The sequence below is a fragment of the Lemur catta genome, chromosome 4 (genome assembly GCF_020740605.2).
Source record: "Lemur catta isolate mLemCat1 chromosome 4, mLemCat1.pri, whole genome shotgun sequence".
NCBI classification, from domain to species: domain Eukaryota; kingdom Metazoa; phylum Chordata; class Mammalia; order Primates; family Lemuridae; genus Lemur; species Lemur catta.
Genome location: NC_059131.1, coordinates 19305507 through 19331057, shown reverse-complemented (window position 1 = coordinate 19331057; position 25551 = coordinate 19305507). Strand labels below are relative to the sequence as shown.

At 52.3% G+C, this 25551-nt stretch overlaps 1 protein-coding gene across 1 annotated transcript; it reads right to left on the bottom strand.

The window, feature by feature from the left end:
• Positions 1-8641: 8641 nt before the first annotated feature.
• Positions 8642-22423, bottom strand: SLC35F6 (solute carrier family 35 member F6). Its single transcript, XM_045549216.1, has 6 exons — positions 22272-22423; positions 14073-14145; positions 13192-13363; positions 12727-12939; positions 11955-12065; positions 8642-10677 (listed from the first exon to the last, which is right to left on the bottom strand). The coding sequence occupies exons 1-6, from the start codon at positions 22346-22348 to the stop codon at positions 10208-10210; spliced, it is 1116 nt and encodes a 371-aa protein (XP_045405172.1). The 5' UTR covers positions 22349-22423; the 3' UTR covers positions 8642-10207.
• Positions 22424-25551: the final 3128 nt, after the last annotated feature.

The window sequence follows — 25551 nt, the reverse complement described above, 5'->3', positions numbered from 1 at the left end:
GTGCAACAGGAGCTGGCCCAGCCCAACCTGGTAAAGGGAGATCCCCGGTGGAGGTCAAGAGATTGTCCTCAGCAGAGATGGGATGATCAGAATTATCAACTGTAGTTTAACAGTAATTGTCTGAAGCTCAGAACCCATCCTTTAAAAGCTCTGTATTTCTGTGAATTTTCAGGAAATTTGGGATTTTGAGAGGAGAAGTTCTCCCATTTTTTCTCCTTTGCCAGCAAAGTAAACTCTCTTTCCTTCCACCTCAAACTGCTTGTCTTCGTTCTTCTTCGGCCTCATGGACAAGTGCCGAGTTTTCAGTAACACATTTATTTAAGAATGTATTCCAATATCAAACCACCAACGTCAACAATGCTAAAACCACAATTACTTTTGCCCCAACCTAAATAGAGAGGCTGGTGTGTGCCCATGAGTACGGAGGGGGCACAGTGTTGGGTGAATTTGTGTGTGTGTAGGGAGGGGACACTCAGTGTGGGGTGTATATCTGTGTAGTAGGGAGAGGACACAGTGCGGTTGGCAGAGGGTTTTGGTAAGCCGGCAACAGGCCCCCCAGGAGTGTCTTAGTGAGGTCACAGACATGGCACAGCTGGTGAGGGTAGAAGAGAGGAACCTGAAGGAGCCCAGGTGGCTCCTGGAGTCTGGTGGCAATGCCTTCCTACTAGGCCGGTGGGCAGGGAGGACGGAAGGGGCGTGGGAAGAAGTCTTACCTGCACCTGGTGGATGATCACGCACCGGCACAGCTGAGGCAGCAGGCGGGACCCAGCTGCCAGCACAGAGGACAAGCCCAGCTTAGTCTGCTGCTTGGCGTGACTCCCATCCACTCCTGCGCCTGGGGCCAGGGCCCATGGAACTAAATTTTCACTCTGTCATCTGCCCTTCCTCATCTGTCCTCTTTCTTCCTGTTCTATCTTTTGTGATGAGAGCAAAACCAGAAAACAAAATCCCTCACTTTAAAGGTAGGAAGCACATTGCAGACCAATTTAAGGAACAATCTATGAAAATCTATATATTTGATCCATTTAAGATTCATTGAACATCTGCTATGAGTGAAGCATTGTACTAGGTGCTGGGGATGATGTGGCTGCCTAAGATGTGGTTCCTGTCCTCATAAGTTTGTAATCTATTGGAGAAAACAGGTCATGTACACATTTAACTCCAGTATGGAGTGCAGAACTAATAATAGCTAGTATGTAGGGAGTGTTTACTCTGTGCCTGGTACTCTTCTAAGTACTTCCCCATTGGCTTGCTCTGTGATGTTGGGGATTCACTTGGCTGCTCTAACCCTCAGTTTCTCTTCTGCAAAACAGGGAGTGTCAAATGCCTACCAGGCAGCCGCATTCCTTCTTTACCTTGAGCTATGGCTTTCTTTTTGAGCAAATGATCATATTTATGGATCTGAGCCTCGAGTACCTCCTGTGTAAACTGGGGGCAGTGTTTCCTCACAGGGCTGCTCTAGGGACCAGTGGAAGTGGTGTATGGTGCCTTATAAGTGGTGAACAGCACCAGAGCATGAGTGTGAGGCATTGTCACTGTGAGTAATTGCCTGGCTGTGTTCAGGGACCCCCAGAGGTGTGCACAGGTGTCTGGGACAGGCCGAGGTAGGGGATAGGAAGTGGAGCTCCCAGACCAAGCCTCTGACCCCCCTGCAGCAGCCCCGAGGGCCAGCACTGGCTGGCAGGTCCTGGTAGACTTGCACAGGGACAAGATAGCTGTCTTGAGCTGGGATTCTTGGAGACTTGTGCCATCTCCTTGTGTGGTTCCTGCCTGAGGGTCAAGGGGTTGGGGTGGGACAAGGCCTAATCCCAGTGGACAAGGGCTCTGTGTGGAGTCCACTGTAAAACCACACCAGACTGCACATACCTTTGTGTGGCAGAGGGGAAAGGCCTGCACTTCCCTGACAGATCTTGGCAAATCTCAGCTAATTCACTGCCTTGCTGCATGAACTCCCAAACCCTCAGTTACTTGTGGAAGTGGAAAACAAATCATTAAAACAAAGGAAAGTCCTTAGCACCCATCAAGTGATACTGGGCTCCCAAAGCCCTCCCTGCAATGCCCTCTCCCTCGAGTTCCCACCTCTTGCCTTTGGGGTTGAAAGAGTCCCAGGGAGGCTGACATGAGTGTGGGCAGGACAGGTATTTATGAAGCCCTGTGAAGGAGCCGGAGCCATAGGCAGCCATTGGGTAATAAATCTATCAGCAGAGAGAGTCAGTTATTTGATCAAAACAAAGAGACAAACATACTCGCATCAATCATCCTTCTCCCCAGGGGAAGGGAGCAAAGGGGTTTGCAGCCTGAGTAATCTGTCCCAGTTGTCATGACAGGTGACAGCATGCTTCCTGTGAGTCCCAGCTTGGTGAGCAAAGGAGTTCTGGAACAGATTATGATTTTGGCCTCAGGAGTGAGATTTTAACAAGCACCCAGCTGAGCTGCATGCCAGGGAAGTTTGGGAAGCAGGGCTGCAATGCAAGGATCGGATGAGTTTCAGTTGGCTAATCAAAACGTCTTTGGCATGCACAAATTTTTCCATCCCCGCCTTCCCTATCCCCTTCTTCACACAGAAACCTTCCCAATGGAAGAGTCATCTTTTAAAAAGTGAAAACATGCAGGGCAAGATGGCTCATGCCTGTAATCCCAGCATTCTGGGAGGCCGCGGTGAGAGGATCTCTTGAGCTCAGGAGTTCAAGACCAGCCTGAGCAAGAGTGAGACCCCCATCTCTACTAAAAATAGAAAAATTCATCAGGTCTAGTGGTGCACACCTGTAGTCCTGGCTACTTGGGAGGCTGAGGCAGGAGGATCGCTGGAGCCCAGGAGTTTGATGTTGCAGTGAGCTATGATGATGCCACTGCACTCTACCAGGTGGGGGAAAAAAAAAAAAAAGGATAAAGGAAATACAGGCACTGATCATAGTGCACTGCAGCATACAGGCACTGATCATAGTGCACTGCAGCTTTGAACCTTGGGCCTCAAATGATCCTCCCACCTCAGCCTTCTGAGTACCTGGGAATAGATGTAAACCATTGCTCACTGCGTACTCATTAATCCCATTCAAAATTGTTGAACTGCCTGTAGGCAAGGTGAGGAGATACAGATAAATAAGTAAGATTCAGCCTCTGCACTTAAAGAGTTTTTGATCTAGTACTTGGACCATTATTTTAATAAAGGATGCATTCTTGAACACACAAAAAAGCAAATGTTCTAAAGTTAAATGATAGAATTACAGCTGGGTTTCATTTCTAGGGAGCTAAAAGATATCAAACTTCTAACTGCCTCTTGCCTTTTAGATAGTATTTGTGGATATATTCCCTGCATGTCCTTAACACTCAATTGCGTTCTTTTCCTTCATACTGAACACACTGTGGCTGGTTTCAGTAAGTATCTTGGCTAAAGTTCAGGAAGGTTCTCTTGCCTTCACTTGCCTAACAATTGCCATGTTCAATGTTCAGTCACTTGTATTGCTATGAGGTTGGTATTTATCACTAAACAGCATTTTCATCTTTCCATCTTCTACTCTTTGTGTTTTTTTTTTTTTTTTGAGACAGGGTTTCACTCTGTTGCCTAGGCTGGAGTGCAGTGGCATCATCATAGCTCACTACAACCGCAAACTCCTGGGTTCAAGCAATCCTCCTGCCTCAGCCTCCCAAGTAACAGGGACTATAGGTATGTGTCACCATACCCTACTAATTTTTGCATTTTTTGTAGAGACGGGGTCTTACTCTTGCTCAGGCTGGTTTCAAACTCTTGGCCTCAAGTGATCCTCCTGCCTCAGCCTCCCAAAGTGTTGGGATTACAGGTGTGAGCCGCTGCATCTGACCTCTACTCATTTTTATAAAAAATTGAGGTAAAATGCATTAAAATACTCCAATAATGCCAGAGTTAAAAGTTTGGGTGGCAGGAAGCCCCGCCAGGCAATAGAGGGAATGTTTTTCATCAGCTGAGGTCCAGAGCCCAGACTTAATAGCGAAAAGGCAGTTCAGGGTGCCTGCACAAGCTGAATGCATGACTAACTGTTTACAAATCCCCAGGAGTTTGAGGTTGCAGTGAGCTATGATGACGCCACTGCACTCTACCCGGGGTGACAGAGCAAGACTGTGTCTAAAAAAAAAAAAAAAAAAAAAGACCTAAAAATAGAAAAGTTACAGTAAAAATACAGTATGGAGTTTGCAGGACTGGAAGTTTCTCCTGGTGAGTCAGTGAGTGAGTGGTGAGTGCATGTGAAGGCCTAGGATGTTACTGAGCACTAGTGTAGACTTTGTAAACCATAAATACTTAGATACACTCAGTTTATAAAACATGTTTTTTCTTCAACAATAAATTAACCTTAGTTTACTGTAATTTTTTACTTTGTAAACCCTTAAATGTTTTAAAACTTTTTGACTTTGTAATAACACTTAAAATACAAACATTGTCCAGCTGCACAAAAATATTTTCTTTCTTTATGTCCTTATTCTGAGAGCTTTTTTCTATTTAAAAATTTTTATTTTATTTTTTACATTTTAAACTTTTTTTGCTAAAATCTAAGACACAAATACACACAACCTAGGCCTACACAGGGTCAGGATCATCAAGACATCACTGGGCGATAGTCTTTTAGCTCCGTTATCCTCCATCTCGTGGGACCACTGTCACATATGTAGTGTGTCGTTGCTGGAATGTTGTTATGCAGCACGTGACTGTACTCTGACCAAATGTAACTAATTGCTAAAGAAACTGGGGAGAAAATGAATAGTGACTTGATGAAGAGAGAGAGACAGTCCCATCCACCCTCGCTGACCCCTGCTGGGACCGGGGGCAGGGTGCGAGAGACTGGGGCTGGTCCCCATGGGAGGGCAAGAAGCTTCTTTCCGCTTATCAGAGGAGCCAGACACTGCTGGGCCTCCCGTGCTCCTAACAAAGGCTGTGCCCGGACAGCTGCCGCCAGGAGCATGGAGGAGCTGAAGGGGCGTCTTGGTGGAGAGTGGACCGAAGACTCTCAGGGCGTGGGGCTTGGGAGGATTATTTCAGTGGTTATGGGAGTGGATCCTACCAAAGAGAGTAGGGGGGAGTACAGAGGAAAGGCTTTTCTTCTTTTTTAATCCCCAAATAGTCCTAATCTTAATTCAGTTTCTAAAGCAGATGAACATTTAGACTGACCCTAGGAAAAAAACTAACTAGGAAAAAGATAAGTCACCTATTTGCCAGGTGACCCATCCAGCATCAAAGCCGGGATGAAAAGATGCAGCAGGACCTTCATCCTGAGAGCAGGACCGGGCACTTCCAGAGAGCAGGAGGCTGGCCCCACCACTAGAGCTGAGTTCTGGTTTCTGCAGAGGCCCAGGCCTGTGCCTGCATATACAGCACCTGCTCGGGGTGGGGCCGAGGCTGGCGTCCCACCAGGTCTCATCCTTCCAGAACTGCAGGAAGTCGCTGAATTGCAACGAGTGAACTCCGCCAAAATGGCCTCATTTTCTTTGGCCATTAAGGTCTTGAGCCCTAACCTTGCTCTCTGGGGCCCCCTGCTGATCAGCCACGGAAAAATCTCTACAATCAGCGAGGACAGACCACAGATTTCTGGGCACCTCTCTGGTTCAAGTCAGATCTGGAACTTGGGATTTAGTCAAGAACCCTGCCCCCTGCATCAAGTGGCCACAAAATTCAAATGGTCTAACCCAAGTCTTTACCTTGGATTGGTGATCAGAACCTCAGAATAATAATCTATATCTTGATTTCTGTGGCCCTTCTCCTCTCCTGATACCTAGCTGTGGTGACATCCACCTTGGCTGTTCCAGAATTCTGGTGGGAGTCCCTGCCCAGCTTGTGTGGGCAATGCCTAACTCTCAGCAATGGCAGGCTTAGTGCACAGGGTCTGCAGTCCTGTAAGGCAGAATTTTTGAGGCTGGTCCCCTAAAGCTGTACTTGGGGATGTTCATTAGGTCCACTAGCAACGTGGATGGTGTGAACAGTCTGTTCCAGAACATCCACTCTCTGGTGGAGACTTATGCAATAGAAGATCCCACAGCTACAGGCTCTAAAAGGTAAGAGTCTATTCCCTGAATGACTCTTGTATTCATCCTGTCTGGTTCAGACCCTAGTTAATCAAAGGTTGTTTAACTGGTCTCTGCCTTTAGGACCTCCTAACTCTCACCAAACCTGTCTCCATGTGACAATCACATGGTCTTTCTAAACAGCAGTTTGGATCAAGTCATTCCCCTGCCTAAAACTCTCCACAGCACTCTCCTGTACTGTCTACAGGATAAAGTTCTAATGCGTCACAAGGTCTATGAGGCACGGCACCCACCGGCTCCTGCCTACCTCTCTGGCTTGGCCTCCTGCCACTTTCTGTGTGGCACGCTTACTGCCAGTCACAGCAGTCTACTTACCTGCAGTTCTTAACACCTCATCTTGTCATGCGTATACATGCTTCTGTGGTTTTTACAACCCGTTTCTTCCTCTTTGCCTCCCTCCATCCTCCCTAGACTGGATGACTCCTGCTCATCTTCCAATCCCCAGTTCAGGTGTAGCTCTCATACCTGTGCCCACAGCCCTCTCTCCTGTGCTTCCTCCCCTCTATGTCATACAGAGGCCTCTCACTGCATGTCATGCAATGAGAATTTTTTCTTTTTTCCTTTTTTTTTTTTTTTTTGAGACAGAGTCGTGCTCTGTTGCCTGGGCTAGAGTGCCGTAGCGTCAGCCTAGCTCACAGCAACCTCAAACTCCTGGGCTGAAGTGATCCTCCTGCCTCAGCCTTCTAAGTAGCTGGGAATACAGGCACTCGCTACCACTCCCGGCTAATTTTTTGTTTCTATTTTTAGTTGCTCGGCTAATTTTTTTCTATTTTTAGTAGAGATGGGGTCTCGCTCTTGCTCAGGTTGGTCTCAAACTCCTGACCTCAAGTGATCCTCCCACCTTGGCCTCCCAGAATGCTAGGATTACAGGCATGAGCCACCATGCCCGGCCTTGGAATTCTTTCTTTACCATGTCTCTCTTATTTGATGGATCACAGTCATTGGAGCACATCAATTCTCAACAAAGTTTATTGGATTATGTGATAGAAATCCCTCATTAAAAAATTTTGACAAGTCTGCTTAATGAAGAAGGATAATTTATAAACTTTTATGGCTGCACAGGGAACCCCCTGCTGGCCTCAAGTTTTGAAAGGATATAACCAACAGAAGGCCAGAGGGACACTTAACCAAGCTAAATACAAAAGAATAACAATCTACAAGAGTCAGGGAGGTGAACATGTTTAGCAATGCAAAGAACCTCTCCCTTTTACAGGCAGTAGGGTCTTGAGATAACATGATTTATCCAAGGTCACCCAGTCAGGGTTGGGGCAGAGCTGAGGACACTAGTGCCCTGCCCCTCGTCCTGTCCTCATCATGGCCAAGTGCTGGCTTCCTGGAGTGCTGTTTGCTAGTAAAACTACACTGAGACCTTAGGACAAAGTGAAGGCAAATAGATCACTTGGCACGGTCCTCGGTCTGCCCTGTGGGCAGACGCTGGCAGAAGAGGATGAACCCAGCTTCCAGGGATCCCCCAGGATTGCTCTGGGTGGGGTAGGGACTGATCAGTTCACTAGAATGCAGACTTTTAAAATTAGACTGTATTTGAACCACATTTCTACAAGTCTATTTTCATCAATACTAATTTCAGGTTTAGGACCTCCGCGCCCAACTCCCACCATTCAGGGCTCCCCGTCCACTCAGAACAATTGGCCACAGCTAGACATTCCCATGAGCCCCCAGACTCAGCGGGAGCGTGGAGAGCCTTGCCTCCCTCAGACATGCCCACGACGGCACGGCAAGGCCTCCTGAACTCACCCTCCCAAGCACATCCAGCTCCAGGGGTCTGGGAGGGCACCTACTGTTGGGATAAACGTTTCTCTAGGTATCCCGTTTCAATTTATAATCAACATGAATTTTACATTTTACTCCATGATGGTGTGTTCTAATAAAATGTTTCTCCACCTCTGAGTAAATGACGCTTTGCTCTGGGTGCCGGGCCTCTGCTGGGACTTCTTTGCTGCGGACGCACCACTCCTGGACAGCGCAGCTCACACAACTCCCCACTGGGCCTTGGCAGTTTCCAGGCATCTTCCATCTATTATCTTATGTAAGTTTCCTCCTGTCACATGGAGCCTGGATTTCCCACTGTAGAGATGGGAAGACCCAAAGTGCTTGGTGGTGATTCGCCTGAGCTGGTGGCTGGTCTGATGGACCCCTCCCTGCACTCTGCCACCTTCACCACCCCAACGCTTCAACGTTAAAATCAACAGCCCCCTAGGGCAGTGTTCAAACAAAGGCCAAGCGCTCCCCTAACACCCTCGTAAACACTTTGCCCGGTTGAGCACACAGGTGGGGCAGCATGTAGCAGGTGAGCAGTCCTGGACTCTGTGTGGCCTCCTGGCTACACTATCTGGGAGAACGCGACAGGCAAAGACTGAGAACCTGGAAACCTGGCTTTGCATGTAAGCGGCTATGTGATCTTGGGCAAGTTCCTTCACCTTTCTGGGGTTTAGTTTCTTCATGTGAACAATGAACTGAGGCCTAGGTGACTCGCATGCGCTTGGTACATCAGAGCTTTTCCAATCCAACATTCTAGACCCCACCCCCAGGTATCCTCTTGTGCCCCTTCCCTTTTACTGAAAGTCTAATATTGTCAATTTTCCTTTTCTTTTATTAAAAATGAAAGTCCGAGACAACATTCTAAGGCCCCAGGTTTTGGACAAGGCAGCTGTAGTCTCCACCACCCTCACTGTGCATTTCCTTCTTCCCTCAACGGACACCGTGGCCCAGAGAAGCTCTGGCCCCCTGGGATTCAGAGCTGGTGGAATGGACCTGCCCGCAACAAGCCACATTAATAACCTGCTGGAATCCCACACAACCTGAGAGCTTCCCTTGCCAAAAGCTCCCTTCTCTCAGAGGCTATTTTAAGGAAGGCATTAGTGCTTTGTTTGACTAAGCTGCCCAGGAAAATGGCTTGAGGCTGTGCGTCAAGCCTGACCACGCACCCAGCGCCCAGGGCCCAACACTGCAACTAGGGGCTGCTCAGCTCCCTGGGGTCCTGTCCTCCCTTCTCTTCAGGGTGGGGTTGAGACAGGGAACTGGCAGGTTTGGGCATTGCTGTGGCATTACCTGAGTCAGGACGTCTCAAAGTTTCAAATTGCCCTGATCAAAACAGGATGGAGGCAGGGCAAGTTCCAACTGGTGAGAACCAAGATGGTGGAGGAACACTGCCCCTTCTGTGAATATTCCTCTCATTGTTTAACCTGTTGCTTACATAGAAAGGCAACAGGGAACCAAGGGGCAGGTTCTCTTCTGCAGGGAGGGCCAGCCTTTACTCTGTGGAGTAGACTTTTTGGAGTTTCTGAGTAAATCTCGCTTTCACTTTATACTGTCTCCTGAATTTAATTGCGTGAAGCCAAGGACCCACCTGGACCTCAAGTGGCTCCCAGCGTCAGGAGTCACTTTCCTGTGTCAGGGTTACCTGGAGGACAACAGTACAAGAAGCTTCCAGCCCAGCCATAGGAAACCTGCCCCGAAGACCCCACAGAGACCCATATGGCAGGTGGGTCAGAGGTCTAGAATCAGGTAAATCTAGGTGGGATACTGGCTCCATGAAGAAGTCTCTTCACCTTCTTTGGGCCACAGTTTCTTCACCTGTACCCACCTCTGAAGGGTGTTATGCGACAGAATGTGTTAAGTTAAGCACTTAACACAATGCCCGGGGTCCTGGCGTTACTCGGCACTGGGCCAGTTAGGTAACATGCTGGGGGCAGACACTGAGCAGAGTCTGGGCTGAAACCCAGGTCTCCAGACAGGTTTAGGGATTATCTTATAAGTTTTAGGAAGTACAATGCTTAGTTCTGGCTTAAACTTGCTCACTGACTTCTTCCGAGAACCAAATTTAGCTTATAGCACATAAACTAGATAATCTATTATGATAATCTAATTTATGATCCGGAAACACTAGGGTTGTAAATTCCTGCAATTCAACTTCATGATTTAGCGCTAGTGGTGCAGGAGGGGCTCAGAGGCCTGTGGGGGCTGGGTACGACCACCCTGCAGGGGGTGGCAAGGAAGGAGGACTTGGGTGTTGTGTCTTCTGTGGCAGCAGCTGCCCTGGGGGTCTGTAGGGACAGGGCACTCGAGGCTCACCAGCCTGTGTGGCCTCAGCCTCAGGGTGAAGGAGCACCCGGGTGGCCGCAGAGGCCTCAAGGGAGGCTCAGCTGGTATCGTTGATGGGGGTCCGGGTGCCACCCAGCAGTCTCTCCTGCTCGCCCTCCTCCGCCAGGGGCCGGCTCCGGGGCAGGCGGGCCAGCAGCGGGCGGTGCAGCCCGTTGTAGAGGGCGGTGCCCATCAGGAGGATGAGGAAGCCGAGGATCTGCAGCGCGTGGAAGGCCTCCCAGCCCAGCGCCAGGCTCACTGCCCAGATGACGACAGTGCGCAAGCTGTCCAGCACCATGCGGGTGGTTGCGCTCAGCTCCTTGGTGACGCTGATGCCGGCAAAGTTGAAGAAGGCGATGCTGCTGATGTTGCCCAGCAGCGCCAGGGCGATGAGCGGCTGCCGGCCTACCTGGCAGAAGGCATCCAGGGCGTCCTCTAGTGTCCCTCGAGGGTTTCCGCTGAAGGAGCCGGCGGGGATGTAGTACATGGGTACCAGCAGCAGGGACAGGATCACGAAGCCGAAGAGGCCTGGGAGGTGGAGGGAGCGCGTCACGTTCTGGTCCAGACTCCCAGCATGTCCCGCCCGCTCTGTCTCCTCTGATCTCTGGGGCGCTCCTTCCAGCAGCCCTCACGTAGCTCTCAGGTCCCAGGGCCTGCTCCTGGAATCCCTCCCTCAGCCTCTCAGGGACCTCCTGGCCTGCATGGGCTCCCGCTGCCCCTTCTCTGCTTTAATTCGGCACTTTTTGACATGATCAAGGGTAAGACATACATTTCCTATTGTGACCCAGCCCACATGTGCACAGGCGTGCAGACACTCACAAAACAACAGCTACCCTTGCTCTGTACAACGCTCTGACATTTTAAAATTCTATTCTATTAATTTAAAGAATTGATGGCTGCAACTCACTACGCTGCTTCTACCAGTTTGGAAAAACAGCTCTCTAATTCAGTTTGTTACCGGTCTGTGGCAAGAAGCTTGCGCCAGAATGTAAGGTGATATGCTGTTTCATTCATAAAGTCTTGCCAGAAAGTAGAAAGAGAAAAAACAAACAGCGTGCTCAGTGATGCCGCTGACCTGGCTGGTTCATTCTGCTGTGAGCTCCTCAGCTTGCTGGGCCAGGCACGAGCAGCTCCTAGCCAGGCACCACCCCACGGGCCGTTCTTTGGGAGCATGGCTCTAATCCATCGTGCTAGCCTTATATTCTTAAAACATAATGTTGATAGCTACTTCTCTGCTCAAAAACCTTCAGTGGTTTCCGCCTGCCTATCATTTAAAGTCTAATCCACTTGCCTGATGTCAAGGTTCTCCATGGTATGACTCTAACCTACTTCACTGCTGATTATTTCCCCAGCAATAACCCATATTGCACTCAAAATATTTCTCACTGGCTTCCAAATTCATGTCCAGCTCCTTATTCCTTTGCTCTGTCTGGAGTTCCCTGCTCCCACTTTCGCTTGTTGAAATCTGCAGCTCGAATGCCACCTTCCCTGCCCCGAGAGACTCAGATATGCTTGGCAAATGAGACATCACTTGAGCACAAGTGGTCCAAGCTCAAGTGCTCTGCCTGGCCCTTCCTTCTGGCTGGTAACCTCCTCTGGAGTGGGGCCTGCATCTCGATCGTCTTTGTCCTTGGCCTGCCCTAGCTGCTGGCACAGCAGGCGTCAGAGGATTTGTCAACATACACCTGGTGAAGGCATGGGGGCAGGAGGGTCCCCTCCCAGAGGTCCCTAGCACCTCACCCTGTGCTCCATGTGTGCAGTTCACTCCCCCTGCCACCCTCCAGCCCCTGTGCCCCCCCCCACACCCTCAGTGCCGACGGCCCGAAGTGGGTGCACGTTGTGTTTGTAGACGAACTTCTCCTCTAGCACCATCTGGATGGCGACGATGATCTGGGCCATGATGATCAACAGGTCCCCTGTATGGAAGGAGGGGCTCAGGTGAGGCCAGGGATGCACTGGGGCTGGGGACCAGGACAGCATGGCCATGGGGACAGAGCAACACACCAGCCCCGACCTTTGCGGGGCCTTATATGGTTCACGGGCGCAGTTTCTACTGCCTGTGCCTGATCCCCTGGGCTCTGAGGGGCAGGCCAGGAGGCCAGGGCTGAGGCTCCGGAAGGTGCAGAGGCCTGTCTGGGCCTGAGAGCTGCCCTTTGGGTCAGCAGGTCTTTTAAGAAGCAACAGGCTTTGAGATAGACATCCCTGGGTAATCCCGGCTCCGAGTAACCCAGGATGGTCACTTGGTTGTAAAATGGGCTGTGATTCCCCCCAGGGACTGTGAGGGCCACTATGTTGATGAATGCACAGTGCTGAGCACCAGGCTGGGGACTTGGTAAGTGCTCAATAAGTGTCTATTCCTTTCCATTTCCAAATCTGGCAGTTTCTCTGTCTAAATCTGTACTATAGGACAAAACATTTGCCAGTCTTCCTTGGTGCAGCCACATCCCTCTCCAGTCTTCCCTACACTCTGTCCGCCACCCTGAGAGCAGGTGCACGCCCTCACCCAGGGCCTGTGCCGGGACCCTGGAGAGGATGGGACAGGACGGGGCAGCCCTGGGTCCCCATCCCTGGCCGCACCTGTGATCACTTCGCTGAGCTTGTGCTGATCGTCATGCTTGCTCAGGAGGTCGGCCAGCCCCACAACCACCAGCCCCGCGATGGTGGCCAGGATGCCCAGCCACTGGCTCAGGACCAGCCTCCGGCCCAGGAAGGCCACTGAGAACAGGCCAGTGAATATGATCACTGCGCCCCGCAGCATCTGGAAGCTGGAGGCACTGGTCATGTTCAGAGCTAGGAGAGGAGAGACACACAACTGTTAGCTCCTGAGGGCTGTCTGTCGCCGAGGGGTCCTTGGGGCTGGAGATGTGCCAAGCACACAGTAGGGTACTCCATCAACCCCAGCTGTGTGCATGCGCGTGCGCGGAGTCTCGGGGAGAGTGGTGGGGTGGGGTGAAGGTGAATGGGGGGCACTGTTTCACCTGTGGCCCTGCACCCGCCAGCCCCTCGGCCCTGCATCCTTCTCAGCCCAGCCTGGCTACTCACCCACATACATGAGGCTGGTCCCTGTCATGTCACAGAGGGCTGGGGGCAGGAAAAGAAGGGGGTTGAAGGGCTGTTGGGGGTCCACGCTGGAGTCTGACTGGCCTGCGGCTCTGCACTGGAGGAGGTAGAAGGCAGCCAGGCAGGAGAACTCTCCCAGGAACATGCCCACTGCCTGCAGGGACGAGAGTCCAAGGACTTCAGAGCTTGAAGGGACCTCGGGGATCATCTTCAACACTTTTTTTTTTAAATGCAAACTTTCTTCAAACAAGAGCTTACCTAGAACCCCAACATGTAAAACACACAAAAGCAGAGCTGCCATGGGAGGCCAGAGACTGCTTCCTAGGTCTCCCTCAAAATCCCAAAAATATCTCGATGAAACTCTAAGTCTATGTAGAGCCCTGTCTGAAAACCACTGATCCAGGCCAATCCCTAGTCAAGTTGCAGATGGAGAAACTGAGGCCCAGAGAGGTTCAGACTTATGTAAGGCTACAAAGTAGGTTGGTGGCAGAGCTGGGGCTGACATTTGAGTCTCCTGATTCCCAGTCTGGCAAATAGGGGGTCTTTCATTGATGGCGTCAGCCCTGCCCCAGCTGAGTCTGGGCTCCCAGTGGATGGAGAGCAGGCTTTTGCCACTGGGGGTGATGCTTTCCCTGTGTCCTGACTTGATGTGGTGAGGGCATGACCACTCTCCAGGCCTCTTGCAGAGGCCTGTGGCCTTTGCCCACTTCCAGACCCTGGCTTCTGTTCTGTGGAGGGAGAGAGAGAAGCGTGCAGCTCTTCTGGGAGCAGAGGAAGGCTGTACCCCTAGGTCAGGAAGCAGCCCAGCCTCATAGGGGATGAGACCTGGGAGATGGGAGGAGGGGAGGGACAGGGCCAGATACCTGGAGGAAAGGATGCTGGAAGCTGTGTTCCTTGCTCCCTCCGCAGCCCTCAGCCGTGAAGTTGTCCGCCCACCTGTAGCAGAGAGAGGGAAGGTCAGACCCTGGCAGCACAGCAGGGCTCTCCACCCTGCCCTGATGCTAGGGGAAAGGCTCACTCCTTTCAACGCCAAGAGGCCCGGACTTGGGTGACTCGACCCCAGAGTGGAGCTGCCTTGCAAATGGGCCAGTCTCCACAGCAAGGAGTTTTTTTGTTGTTTTTTTTTTAAGATAGTCTCACTGTTACCTGGGCTAGAGTGCTGTGGTGTTAGCATAGTTCACAGCAAACTCAAACTCCTGGGCTCAAGTGATCCTCCTGCCTCAGCCTCCCGAGTAGCTGGCACTACAGGTGTGTACTACTACACCCAGATAATTTTTCTATTTTTAGTATAGATGGGGGTCTCACTCTTGCTGAGGCTGGTCTCGAACTCCTGACCTCAAATGATCCTCCTGCCGTGGCTTCCCAGAGTGCTAGGATTACAGGCGTGGGCCACTGCGCCCAGCCCAGCAGGGAGTTTTGACCCAGCATTTCCTCTAATTAGGAATGTGGGAGTGAGTATCTGTGCCTTTGTAACACCATGGAAATCACAGATATTCTCATTATCACATTAGAGTCACTGTATATATCACGAAGTATCATTTATTCTCATCACTCATAATAATTACAGCAATTAGACCCACTTCTTAAATTATATTAAAAAGCATATAGATTACTATATCATAAATTTGCTTTTTAAATATTTGATAACTCCATTTCAATTTAATTGGCTTCTTTTGTAATCCTTGGTCTTTTATTTGCACATTTTAAAACATTACTCTAAGAAGAGGTCCACAGGCGACACCAGACTGTCACATCCGTGGTGCAAAAAGTATCAAGAGCCTCTGGTCTACAGTAGTATTGGGGGGAAATGACCACCTGATCATCTTCAAAGAACCAAAGCGGCTTGGAAGATCGCTCTACCGTGGACTCTCAAGCAGGTGGCAAACCCATCGCTCTCCTGCAGTGACCTCCCAGTCAGGCCTGGCAGGTGGTGATGACTGATTATGACAAACTTCCCCTCCAAGCCCAGATACGAGCTCAGTATCCTTTGCGACACGGCGCTTTGGGCAGCTTACTTACCAATCACTCTGAATTGTTTGCCATCTGTGCAGGAAAACTCCCTCTCCCGAATTTCACTTTTGCTGGGCTTAGTTATGTCTCTGGAGTCTAGTCTAATCTTTCACTGAAAGCTCTTCAGATTTTTGGGGACTTTTCAATATCCTGAATCTTCTCATCTCCTAGCTGCACAGCCCTTCCTAACCTTTCACCCTCCTGGCTGCTGACCTCTGGAGGTGCGCTGGTGGGCCGAGGCCCGGGGCCAAGAGCATGTGATCTGGCCCAGACTGAGGCTGGCAAGATGTGGCCCCTCCCTTGTGTTGGACACCCCGGGTTAGCTGACACAGCTCCAACTACACCAGCCACGGCACGTGCTGACTCAAGTCAACAGAGACCCAGAGATCACGTCTGTGGCAAGCCTCTGCTCCCAAAAGGTGGGGAAGCCCTCCCCCCACCCCCGGTTCTTGGGCCTCCCCCACAGGGCCATGGAGCACACACCACTGGCTATGCTGCAGTTAGGGTCTGGGGTTGACACACAGCTAGGGGCTGGGACACTGGCAGTGGAGAGGGCCGGCTTAGTGGTGATGGGGTTCCTGGCCAACCATGTGGGGAGCACAGACCTGAACACATCTCAGGGAGAGTGAAGAATATAGGGCCATGGCAAACCTACCCCACAGCAGAGACCCTGGCCGCTCCTGCAGGTACGGAGGAGGAGCAGTTATGAGGGCCTGCGGTTCCTGGGGCTGGTGGGGGCAAAGGAGAGTTGAAGGGGGGAGAGAAGTTCGGACAGGACTAGTTAGGGGCAGAGAGAAACCTGGAACCCTGCAGGGCTCACAAGACGAGGCTGTAACCAGTCCTGGTACCAAGGGGACAAAGAAAGCCCCTGCTATAGAACAAAAGCCACCTGCTCTCTGGGGTCTCATTTCTGCCTGATGTACTGCTGGTTCTGGCTCCTGGATCCTGGGCAGGGCGGGACATGGATGTGGGTGTGGGCCACACACCGACCGCACAGTCCACCCAGGCAGGCCTGCTCTTGGAGCCAGGCTTGCTTTTGCAGAAGAACCCACTGAGGAGGCCTGCGTGGGGCAACTGAGCAAAACAGGAGAAGCGAGGAAGAGAGAAGAGGTTGCACCTTACCACGTGCACAGGCCCAACTGGCCCACAGCAAGTGAGCAGGTTGGAGGGACAGGAATTGCCAGGGCTGGCGCCTGGGCTCCTCCAGGGGGGATAAGGGACCTGCTGCCCAGTCCACGAAGGATGACCAGAAGCCTAAGGCGAGGGCTTTTTGTTTCTGGAGTGGGCTGTGGTACGCATGGAAGCCACTTCCTCATCCTGGTGCCACACCCAGACCACAGACTGGCCAGCTCAAGAAGTCTCCCAAGATAGTAGTGGTGTCACCACCCAGAACGCACCGTGGCTACTGCCTGCACAGCTTATTTCAACGACAACACACATTCTGGTTCCACATTCACTGTCATCTAAGAGTGAGCTCAGCATCTGGCTCTTTCTCCATCTCTCAGTCCCCTGCTCCTAGCACATTAGTATACAGGAGCTCTAACATTTTTGCTGAACGAATGAGACTGCCAGACCCCAGCTAGCCAACTGGCCAGGCACTGCAGGCCAGAGGCTACGAATCCAAGACTGGGACTTCCCACCTGGGGCTGGGTACCCCCTGCTGTGGAACAGGCTGGTAGGAAGGGGAAGGGGAAACCCCTCTGCATCCTTCCCCAGGGCTGGGCCCTTCTGAGGAGTTGGCTGCAGGGCTGGTGCTGTGCTCCCTCCCCTGCCCCAAGGGTTGTCTTTGCTTTCTCCATTGGTAGGTCTGCCTGGACAAGCCTGGCTGGCAGTGTTCCCGGCTGGGGAAATGAAACCTGTTTGTATCTGAGGGCCCAGGGCAGGCTCACAGCCCAAGGGATTGGGTGTCAGCTGCACCGGCTGCCCTGCCCAGCCCTGAGAAGCTCAGGCCTGCAGGTAGCTGGAGGCTAGAAGTCAGGTCTCTCATCCTTGCCTGGAGACAGATTTCAGCTCATTGTAAAGGCTCAGAAGAACACAGGCCCTACAGACAAGAGCCAAAATCCAGCCCCAGTTTATCTGGGGTTGACAGCAATGAGCCCTATGTGGTGTGGGGGGTTAGCACCTCGCTGTCTGTCCATGCTTCAAAAACATGTTTTTTTTTTTAGTGCACAAGTCACTGAGCACCAATTTTGTGCCAAGCCTGAGGTGAACACTTCACAGGGGCTGTTCCACTTAAGCCTCAAAAGAAGGATCCTCATTTTACAGATGGGGGCTCCACAGCTAGGGTTGAGGAGAGCTGTTCAGGTAACAGGCAGACCCAGGGCTAAACCCTGCTCGAATTTACACTCAGAAAAGGCAGCAGAGTACAGGGGAAGCCCAGAGTTTTCAGTCATACAGGCCTGCAAGTTATGGGCATAATCACACCAACATTGATAAGCTGTCAAGAATAATAAATGATATAAGAGATATATAACCTGGCACATGGCAGGTATTCAATAAAAGTCATTTTCTGTCCCTTCTCCCTCGTCCTCTCATTGAGCAGGGGTCAGCTCCCTTGTGTGGGGTCAGTGTGGCTCCACCTCTGCTCCAGACTGGAAGCTTCTGGGAGAGCATCTGGAACCTGCCCTGCTGGCTTGAGGCAGAGGTGGCTGGAGGGGACTTGGGCTACTGTCCCTGTGGTTCCACAGAGCCACAACACCAAAGTAGAAGAAACTCGGCCATCATCTCAACGCACTCCCTATTTGACAGACAAGGAACCCAGGGGTCAGAGAGGGCTTGAGGGACACAGGGTTCATCAGGTGCTGAGACAGGAATAGTACTCAGGACATTTTAAAGGTCTCCTCTAACCTTGTAATTCCAGAATTTTCCCACTGCCTCCGCTGGGGTGAGGAGGTCAGCCCGGAAGATGGGCTTCTGTCCTCTGTAGACACTGGTTCTAGGGGAAAGCCCTGACCTCCAGGGCAGGAGGCCTGTGAGGCCCTGGCAGGGGCAGGCCTAGGCCCATTGAGGAAGCACCTCTGTTAGAGGCTGGCGGCCCCTTTTAGAGCTCCTGAGCCTCAGCGGCGGTGGCGGGCAGGCTGGGGAGTGAGTGGTGAGTCACTCCCTAGCACGGCCCAGGCCAAACTCAAAGCTCAGCACTCTGGGAGGCGTGCACATCCATGTGTGGGCCGGGGGTGGCAGGCAGAGACTGAGGAAGTGGCTGATTGTGTGTCCGTTCCCGCAGAATCTCTGCCATTTCCTACACCCTCAGCTTGTCAAGCCCATGAGTCAGCTCCTTTCTCCTGCCACGGGACCTACAGCAGGGCCAGGGCTTCTCCACTCTCCGGCTGTCACAGCAGGTGGCACTGGCTCGTGAGGTGATTTTTATGAGACTTTTCATCTCTATGGATTAGAAAACCTTCCTCAGTAGATCCCAGAGTATCTGGGAGGAAGCCAGGGCAGGGATTGTCAAGTCCATTTTACAGATGAGGAAACTGAAGCTCAGAGCAGCCCAGTGGCTCATCTAATCCCACAGCTCCCAAGCCTCATGCTCTTCCCACTCTACTACCCTGCTCTCCTGATTTAAGGCTTCCTCAACCCCTCTGACGAACTGAGGAGGGGAGCTGAGCCTTGGTGAGCATCCACTTGACCTCTCTTTAGATGCCGAACCTCAGCCGATTCAGGAGAATGGGGCTTCAAAACGGGCACCACCCTGTGCACGACACGGCTTAGGAAGACAGAAGTGGTTTGGTCTCAAGGAGACGATCGATAGCAGGTGCTGGTGAGGAGGTGAGAAAACAGCCAAAGAGAAGCAGCCACTTCACAGGGAGGGTCCCTCTGTCAAGACCCAGGGACGGGGCCACAGGGCCAGCCTGATCAATGGCAGTCTCCCAGCAGCCTTCCAAAACCTGCCGAGTGGGCAGAGAGGAAAGCCGACCAGCACAGCAGACAGCACGTGCTCACACGCACTTCCTTATCCTCTGCCTTTTTCCTCCCAAGAACCCAGGGAGGGAAACGTCGTGCTCCTTTTACAGGCCACCAAACTGCAGGCTACCAGAGGCTCTCGGTCTGAACCTTGAGTGGCCTCCGGCTCCAGGGGGAAGACAGGCAGGATGAGGATAGCAGGATCTCCTGGGCCAAGAGGCTTGCTGCCCAGTCCTAGAGGGAGGGCACCCTGAGGCCTGGGCAGGGAGACGCTGCTTCCAGGATTACAACTTCCCAGACACCCGGACATAGGCTTGTCTGTCCTTGTCTGGGAAGATGTGAGAGGACATCCCCAAGGAGGAGGAACTTTGGTGTACCACAGTCGTAAAACAGGACTGAATTGAAGTCCTGAGGCCTGAATTCTAGTCCCCATTCTGACACCAACCAGCTGAATCGCAAAAAGAAACTTCTCTTGGGGCCTCCCCTATAAATTGTAGGGATCAGATTCCATAATTTCCATGTTTCTAGCAACTCTCAATGTCCCGAAAATGACTGGAGAAGTACCCAGCTTCACCTTCCATTGGAGGTCAAGAGCATGGATTTTAGAGCCAGATCGTGTTGGTGCAACTATAAACCCTGATACTTAGTAGCTGAGTTGAACTTGGGCAAAGTAATTTAATCTTCCTGTACCTCAGTATCCTCATCCAGGGATAAGGAGTACATCTGCCTGATAGGGTAGTTACGAGAACTCTCCGAGTTCACACATGAAAGGTGGCCAGAGCAGGGCCTGGTGTGTGGGAAGTAGGTGCTCTGTGTAGTAGCTGGTTATGCTGGTTGTGAGCACGTGCTTGTCTGTCTGTACCTGCCAGAAACTGCAGGTCAGAAATGTGATTTTGAATCAAAACTTCATTCAAGGTATATATCGCTGCTCCCCCAGGTTCTCTCTCTGAGAGTATGGTTTGTCCTTAGAACATTGTTTAGGGTCCAATTCTGGGGCCCGTCTTGGGGTGGGAGGGTCCTGAGTGGCCCCATACTAGCTGTAGGGCAGGGGACAAGACCAAAGGCTGGGTCTCCCACCTGGGAGCCCCTTTCCTGACTCTCAGGCAGTCTCCAAGGGCAGCGCCTCCTGGGACTGAGGCTTGCCTGGCTTCCTACCTGACAGGTTTGGAGCTTTTTAAGGAAGGAGCTGAGTCAGCACAGTCTCCCCCAGCAGTAACTGGCCATCTGGACTCTCCTTGGGGACGGCAGCCCTGGCAGACTTATAGCTGCTCTCTAAGCACCTGACCAAGGCCTTGGCTGGTGTGACTGATGGAAGGGAAGACTTGTTCTGCTGCGCTCATCCTGAGATGGGAGCCCTCAGGTTGGGGCTCCTTTATAGCTAAGGGCTCAGGAGGAGGGGTGACTTCCAGGAGGCTGCAGGGTCCAGGAGGCCAGCAGCTCTCTGCAAGACACAGCTGGCCAGATGTGAACCAGAGAAACAGACGCTTACCACTCAGAGTTTCACTGACTTTTCCCCCGTTTTGGGCAGGAGGACACTGTGACTGCCATGTGTTTTACACACCTGTCTTCTCCACCTCAGATTCCAAGCATCTCAAAGGCAGGGACCTTCTCTAGGTCACTTCTGTCCCCTTTCCTCACACACCTTAGGCACCTTATACACGCCTGATGAATTAAACTGAATACTTCTCCCTCAGACCTCTCTTCTGAGGTACCAATCATATCACTGATGGAGTGTGCTAGCTATAAATTTTGTGAATGTAAATCCTCAAAAATGATTCAGAAATGGCTGCTCCCAAAGGTTCCCAGTCAGTTTTTCAAAGTGTGGAGCCTGACAGAAAACCCAGGGACCTGGAGCACTGCTCACAGGGTGGAAAAGCTTCTGTAGGGAGCTGGGAGTCACCGTGCTGACTCTGCCTTGCTCTGGTGGTCAAGCGTCGGCCACCTGGCAGGGCCCGGGTGGAAGTGAGGTCTAACTGGGAGATGGCCACAGCCCACTGTTCTCCACATGTACCATGGAATCAGACCACGGCCAGCTCTGGGTGCTGGGACTCTTAGGTGGTGAACAGAAAGGGCAGGAAGGCCCTACCCTGAGGCAGGGGTTAGAGAAAGAGGCAAAGAGCTGCCAAGAGAAGGAGCTGCCTCCCTGCCCACGACAGAGAGGAGGCTATGCCCCCATCCCTCAGTCTCATGACTGCCCTGGGGACCGTCCTCACTGCCTCACCCCCATACCCCAGGGTTGAACACCCTACCTGCCCTCCCTGTCTGAGTTAACAACACTTCTCTTCCCCCCACCCAGGCAGAAACCAGGAATGGCCCTTGTCTCTTGACCCTGTGGTGCGTCAGGCCTTGTTGCTTCAGTCTGCACCTGGTCTCTGCCCCCATTCCTTTCTCATCACCACCTCCTAGTTCCCCTCTGGGGGAGCTGCTATAGCAGCCTTGGAGAGGTCTTCCCTGCACCAAATGACTCATGTTGATCACCAGGTTAATCGCATGACCTTTTTCTTTTTCAATCGTATCACTTTCAATATGGCATTCCCCAGCTCAAAAGCTCTTCTCTGATCATGGGATAAAATCCAGCCTGGGCATCTGGTGTTGGTTACAATCGATTTCAATGTGGCCTTTCGGTTCCCTGCCTCACAGTCTCCCCCACTTACTAATAAAATCCCACCTAAGCTTTAAGGTGCAGCTCTAACTCCTCCTCCAGGAGGGGCCCATAGGCCACCCCCTTCTCTAGCGCTCAGCCCTTCACGCTCACTTATGGCCACTACTGTAGCTCGTGTGCACCGGTCCTGGGGCCTCCCTTACTGGCCCCCAGCTCTTGGAGGGGGGTGCGCAGGCTCTGACGCCAGCTTTGGAAGGGTTGTGGACTCCTCCCCTTTAAGGATAAGGAAACTGAGGCACAGAGACAGGAGGTGACAGCGAATCAAAGCTGGGGTTCGGATCCCCAGCCCGGCGTGCGGCCCCGCTCTGCATTTCCCGGACCTCGCACCCACTGTGTGGTCATAAAGCGCGCGAACCGACCGGGGCGACGGGGAAAGCCAGTGAAGCCAGGAACGCAGAGCGGGGAAGGGGGTGGCGGAGAAGGTGCGCGGGGGTCGCCAGCGCCCGCAGGCCCAGCGGACCCCCTTCCCGGCCAGGCCCAGACTCACTTTGCCGAGAGCGTGTTGATGGAGCCGGTGACGAGCATGAGCCCGGCCAGGAACAGCTGGTACTTGGTCCAGGCCATGGCGGAGGGCGCAGGGGCTCCCTCGAGCCAGCAGCTACCAACCCGGTCACCCCGGGTCTCCTGCTCGAGCGCTTCCGGGCCGGGTGTCACGTGACCCGCGCGGGCCCCGCCCCGCTCGCCCCGCCCCCGGAGAGCGCCGGAGACGCAGTGCCCAGGCTCTGCAGGTCCGCCGGCGCGCGCTGGTGCCCATCGGGTGGCTCTGGCGAGTCTCGGCCCGCGTCTCCCCATTTGTAAAAGGAGCTGATGGCATAGGGCAATGAGAATGCATCGTGGATGTCAGAGCGTTTTGTAAACCGTAAGGGAGGTTGAGCGGACCAGTGTCAGAGACGGTGCCCCCCCGAAGTGGAAACCGCCAGCGTGCAACTCTGGGGAGGCCTGGGAGGTGTCCCTAGGGATCCCAGCCTGCGACTTGCGCACATCTTCCAGCAAAGAGGCATAGGAGTTTAGTTCCTGCTGCCGAGGCGACCATTTTATAGTCCAGGAAACTAAATTGAGAGAAGCCCAGTGATTTGCTTAAGAGATGCTGGGGGGCAGTGTGTTGCACTGAGATTCTTCATTCTCCAAAAATCCGGACCTTCTACATAGCCCCTGCACCATGCCCTGCCCCACTGCTCCTTCGTGGGCTGCTCAGAGGCATCCAGGCAGAAAGACGGTCCCTAGGTTTGTTTGCAGAGGTTTTGGCCTTTAAAATCCTTCTCCTGGTTCTCAGCTGCCAGCTGCCCGTCTTCCCCTTACCCAGCGCTCCCATTTGCATCCCATGCCTGGTCATTCCAGAGGCAAGACCCTTTGGACGCAGCAGGCACATTTCCCTCCTTATTGCAGATCTCGGTACTCGAGGTACAGAGATAGTGCCTGTCTGCCAGCTCCTCCTGCTTACCTGAAGACTGCCTTGAACTTGTGAAAATGGGCAGTGTAGACTCAAAAAAACTCTCAAGGGACTGCACGAGACCCCTCTATTGCAGGAAAATCTGATGGAGGTGTGTAAGTGGGGTCCTGGACAAAATGTGGGTTGCCAGATAGACAGGGGAAGGGCTTTCCTGCACGAGAAAGTGGCGATGGTGCAGAAGTGTGAGTGAGTGTGGAGCATGTCTGGGATCTGCAGACCGTTCCAGAAATTTCCTTCCCTAGAACCTGACCGCTCTCAGTCAGTGGGGAGATGGAAGGCCCAGAGGAGGTTTCTTCTGAGCTTCTTATCTCCAACAACACCGCTAGTTTTGTGTGATTTCAAAGGAATTCATTCATTTATCCAAAAATGTTTACTGAGACACTGGGGCCTGTAGGATGAACGAAGCACAGCTTCTCTCCCAAGGGACAGACGGGGGCAGGTCACCCAGCTGATAGCCCACCCCTATCAGAGGCCATTCCCATAGGCCACGGTGACTCACCCAGTGGGGCTCTGGCCATTTCCCCCACATGAGTCCAGGCCAAGGGCACTGTTTTGAGGTAAACATTACTTATGACCAGCCGACATGATGTCACTAGCAGCACAGTCTCTGTCTGTCTCTATAGCCATATCATAAAATGAATTTTAATTTATCATGATGTTCTGACCATTCATCATACTGCTATCTCTGGAGCCCAGGAAACAGGAGGATTCACTGGTAAATACACATGGAGCCCACTAAGTGTAAAGCCTAGAGTCAGGTGTGGGGCCCTGAAGAGAAGCGAGACAAGGTAGCTGCCCTCCAGGAACGTGGGTTTCAGTGGAGGAAAGGTTAACTGTGCAGCAGTGTGAGGATGTGTAAGAGGCAGAGGGGCTGGGGAAGGGATGGATTCCTCCAGGGGGCAGGGAGTGAGGGGATGACAGTGACGATCCGAGCTGTCCTGGATCAGGCACCCCTGTGTCAGGCCTGTGGCAGGATCCTGACCTCTGTGGCCTGTTTTTTCCCAGCAGCCTGTGGAACTGGGGCTCAGGGGAGACCTGGGCAGGGACTTGAAGGAATAGCAGGATTGCTCCAGGTGGAGAATGGGGGTCATCCCAGGCAGAGACAACCACATGGACACCATGGAGGTTTCTGGCCAGCCCTCTGAAGAGATGGGAATCCCATCTATGCAAGTTTTCCCTAACTAGGGAAGGGAGGTGCTTCTGGCTGACTCTGCTGCTTAAAGCAAAGTGACCCTGTTCAGTTACTGAATTACTCAGAGTCCACTTTCCTACCTATAAAATGGGAACAGCATTCACAGTTTGTTGTGTAGAGAGGACAAGTGTGGAAGTACAGTGCGAGGCCCCCAGGGCGAATCAGTGCAGCTCCTGGGAGACCAGAGCCCACCCAGCAGGAGGTACAGGGAAAGAAAGACCTCAGGCTGCTCTGCAGTAAAAAGCACTCCTGATTTGCGCAAGAGTTGATCAGTCTTCCAGCCTTTTCTCCCAAAGTGGAAACATTTTGAACAAATTTGCATGCTACCTTCAAAGAACCTCTGATTTCCAGAGTGAAATAAAGTGCTCACTGCAAACCCTGCATTGGCATTCAAAGCTTACTGCCAGCCTGTGGCTTGTCTGAAAGATAGAACACTTTCCTCATCAGTGTCATCACATTCTGGGTTAGGAGGGAGTTGCTTTACCCTGGGAAGGACAGAGAGATGTGAGCAGACAGGCCAGGCCAGACCTGGTCTTGTGTCTGTGTGTGTGTGTGTGTGTGTGTGTGTGTGTGTGTGTGTTTTAAACAAGTTTTTGCTGTCTATTCTTGGGCCATTTCCTTCCCGTGTAGTCTGTTCACTGGCTAGAATGTGACCTCTTCATGGACAGGGACTGAGTGTCTGACTGCTTGTCTCTCCCAGTGGGGTTGGCACTGAAGGGCAGCCATCTGAAGCTGTGGCTGGGAAGAGGAATAAGGGACTTGGAGGATGAGGGCTGGGGTAGGTCCCGGCTGGAACCAGGCCTGACAAGACTAGGTCATGGGGGAAGGGAATGTGGACCACTGATGGTGGTCACCTGCTCTGCTCTGGCTGACTTTACAGCTGGTTTCTATGGTGACCAGAGATGATTAGATTAGAAGTCACCTGCTCCTTCTAGCTCCAGGCCTTCATAAGGTCATTCTCAAACCTTTCTTTTCTTTCTTATCATCTTTGGCCTCTACCCACTCCCCCACCCCCGCAGTCCCATTAGCGCTGCCTTGAGGCAGGTCATGGGGTCTTGGAAGCTGGTGTTTGCCTTGGTCCTCTGGGAGCAGGACCAAGTCAGATCCAGATAAAACACAGACTCC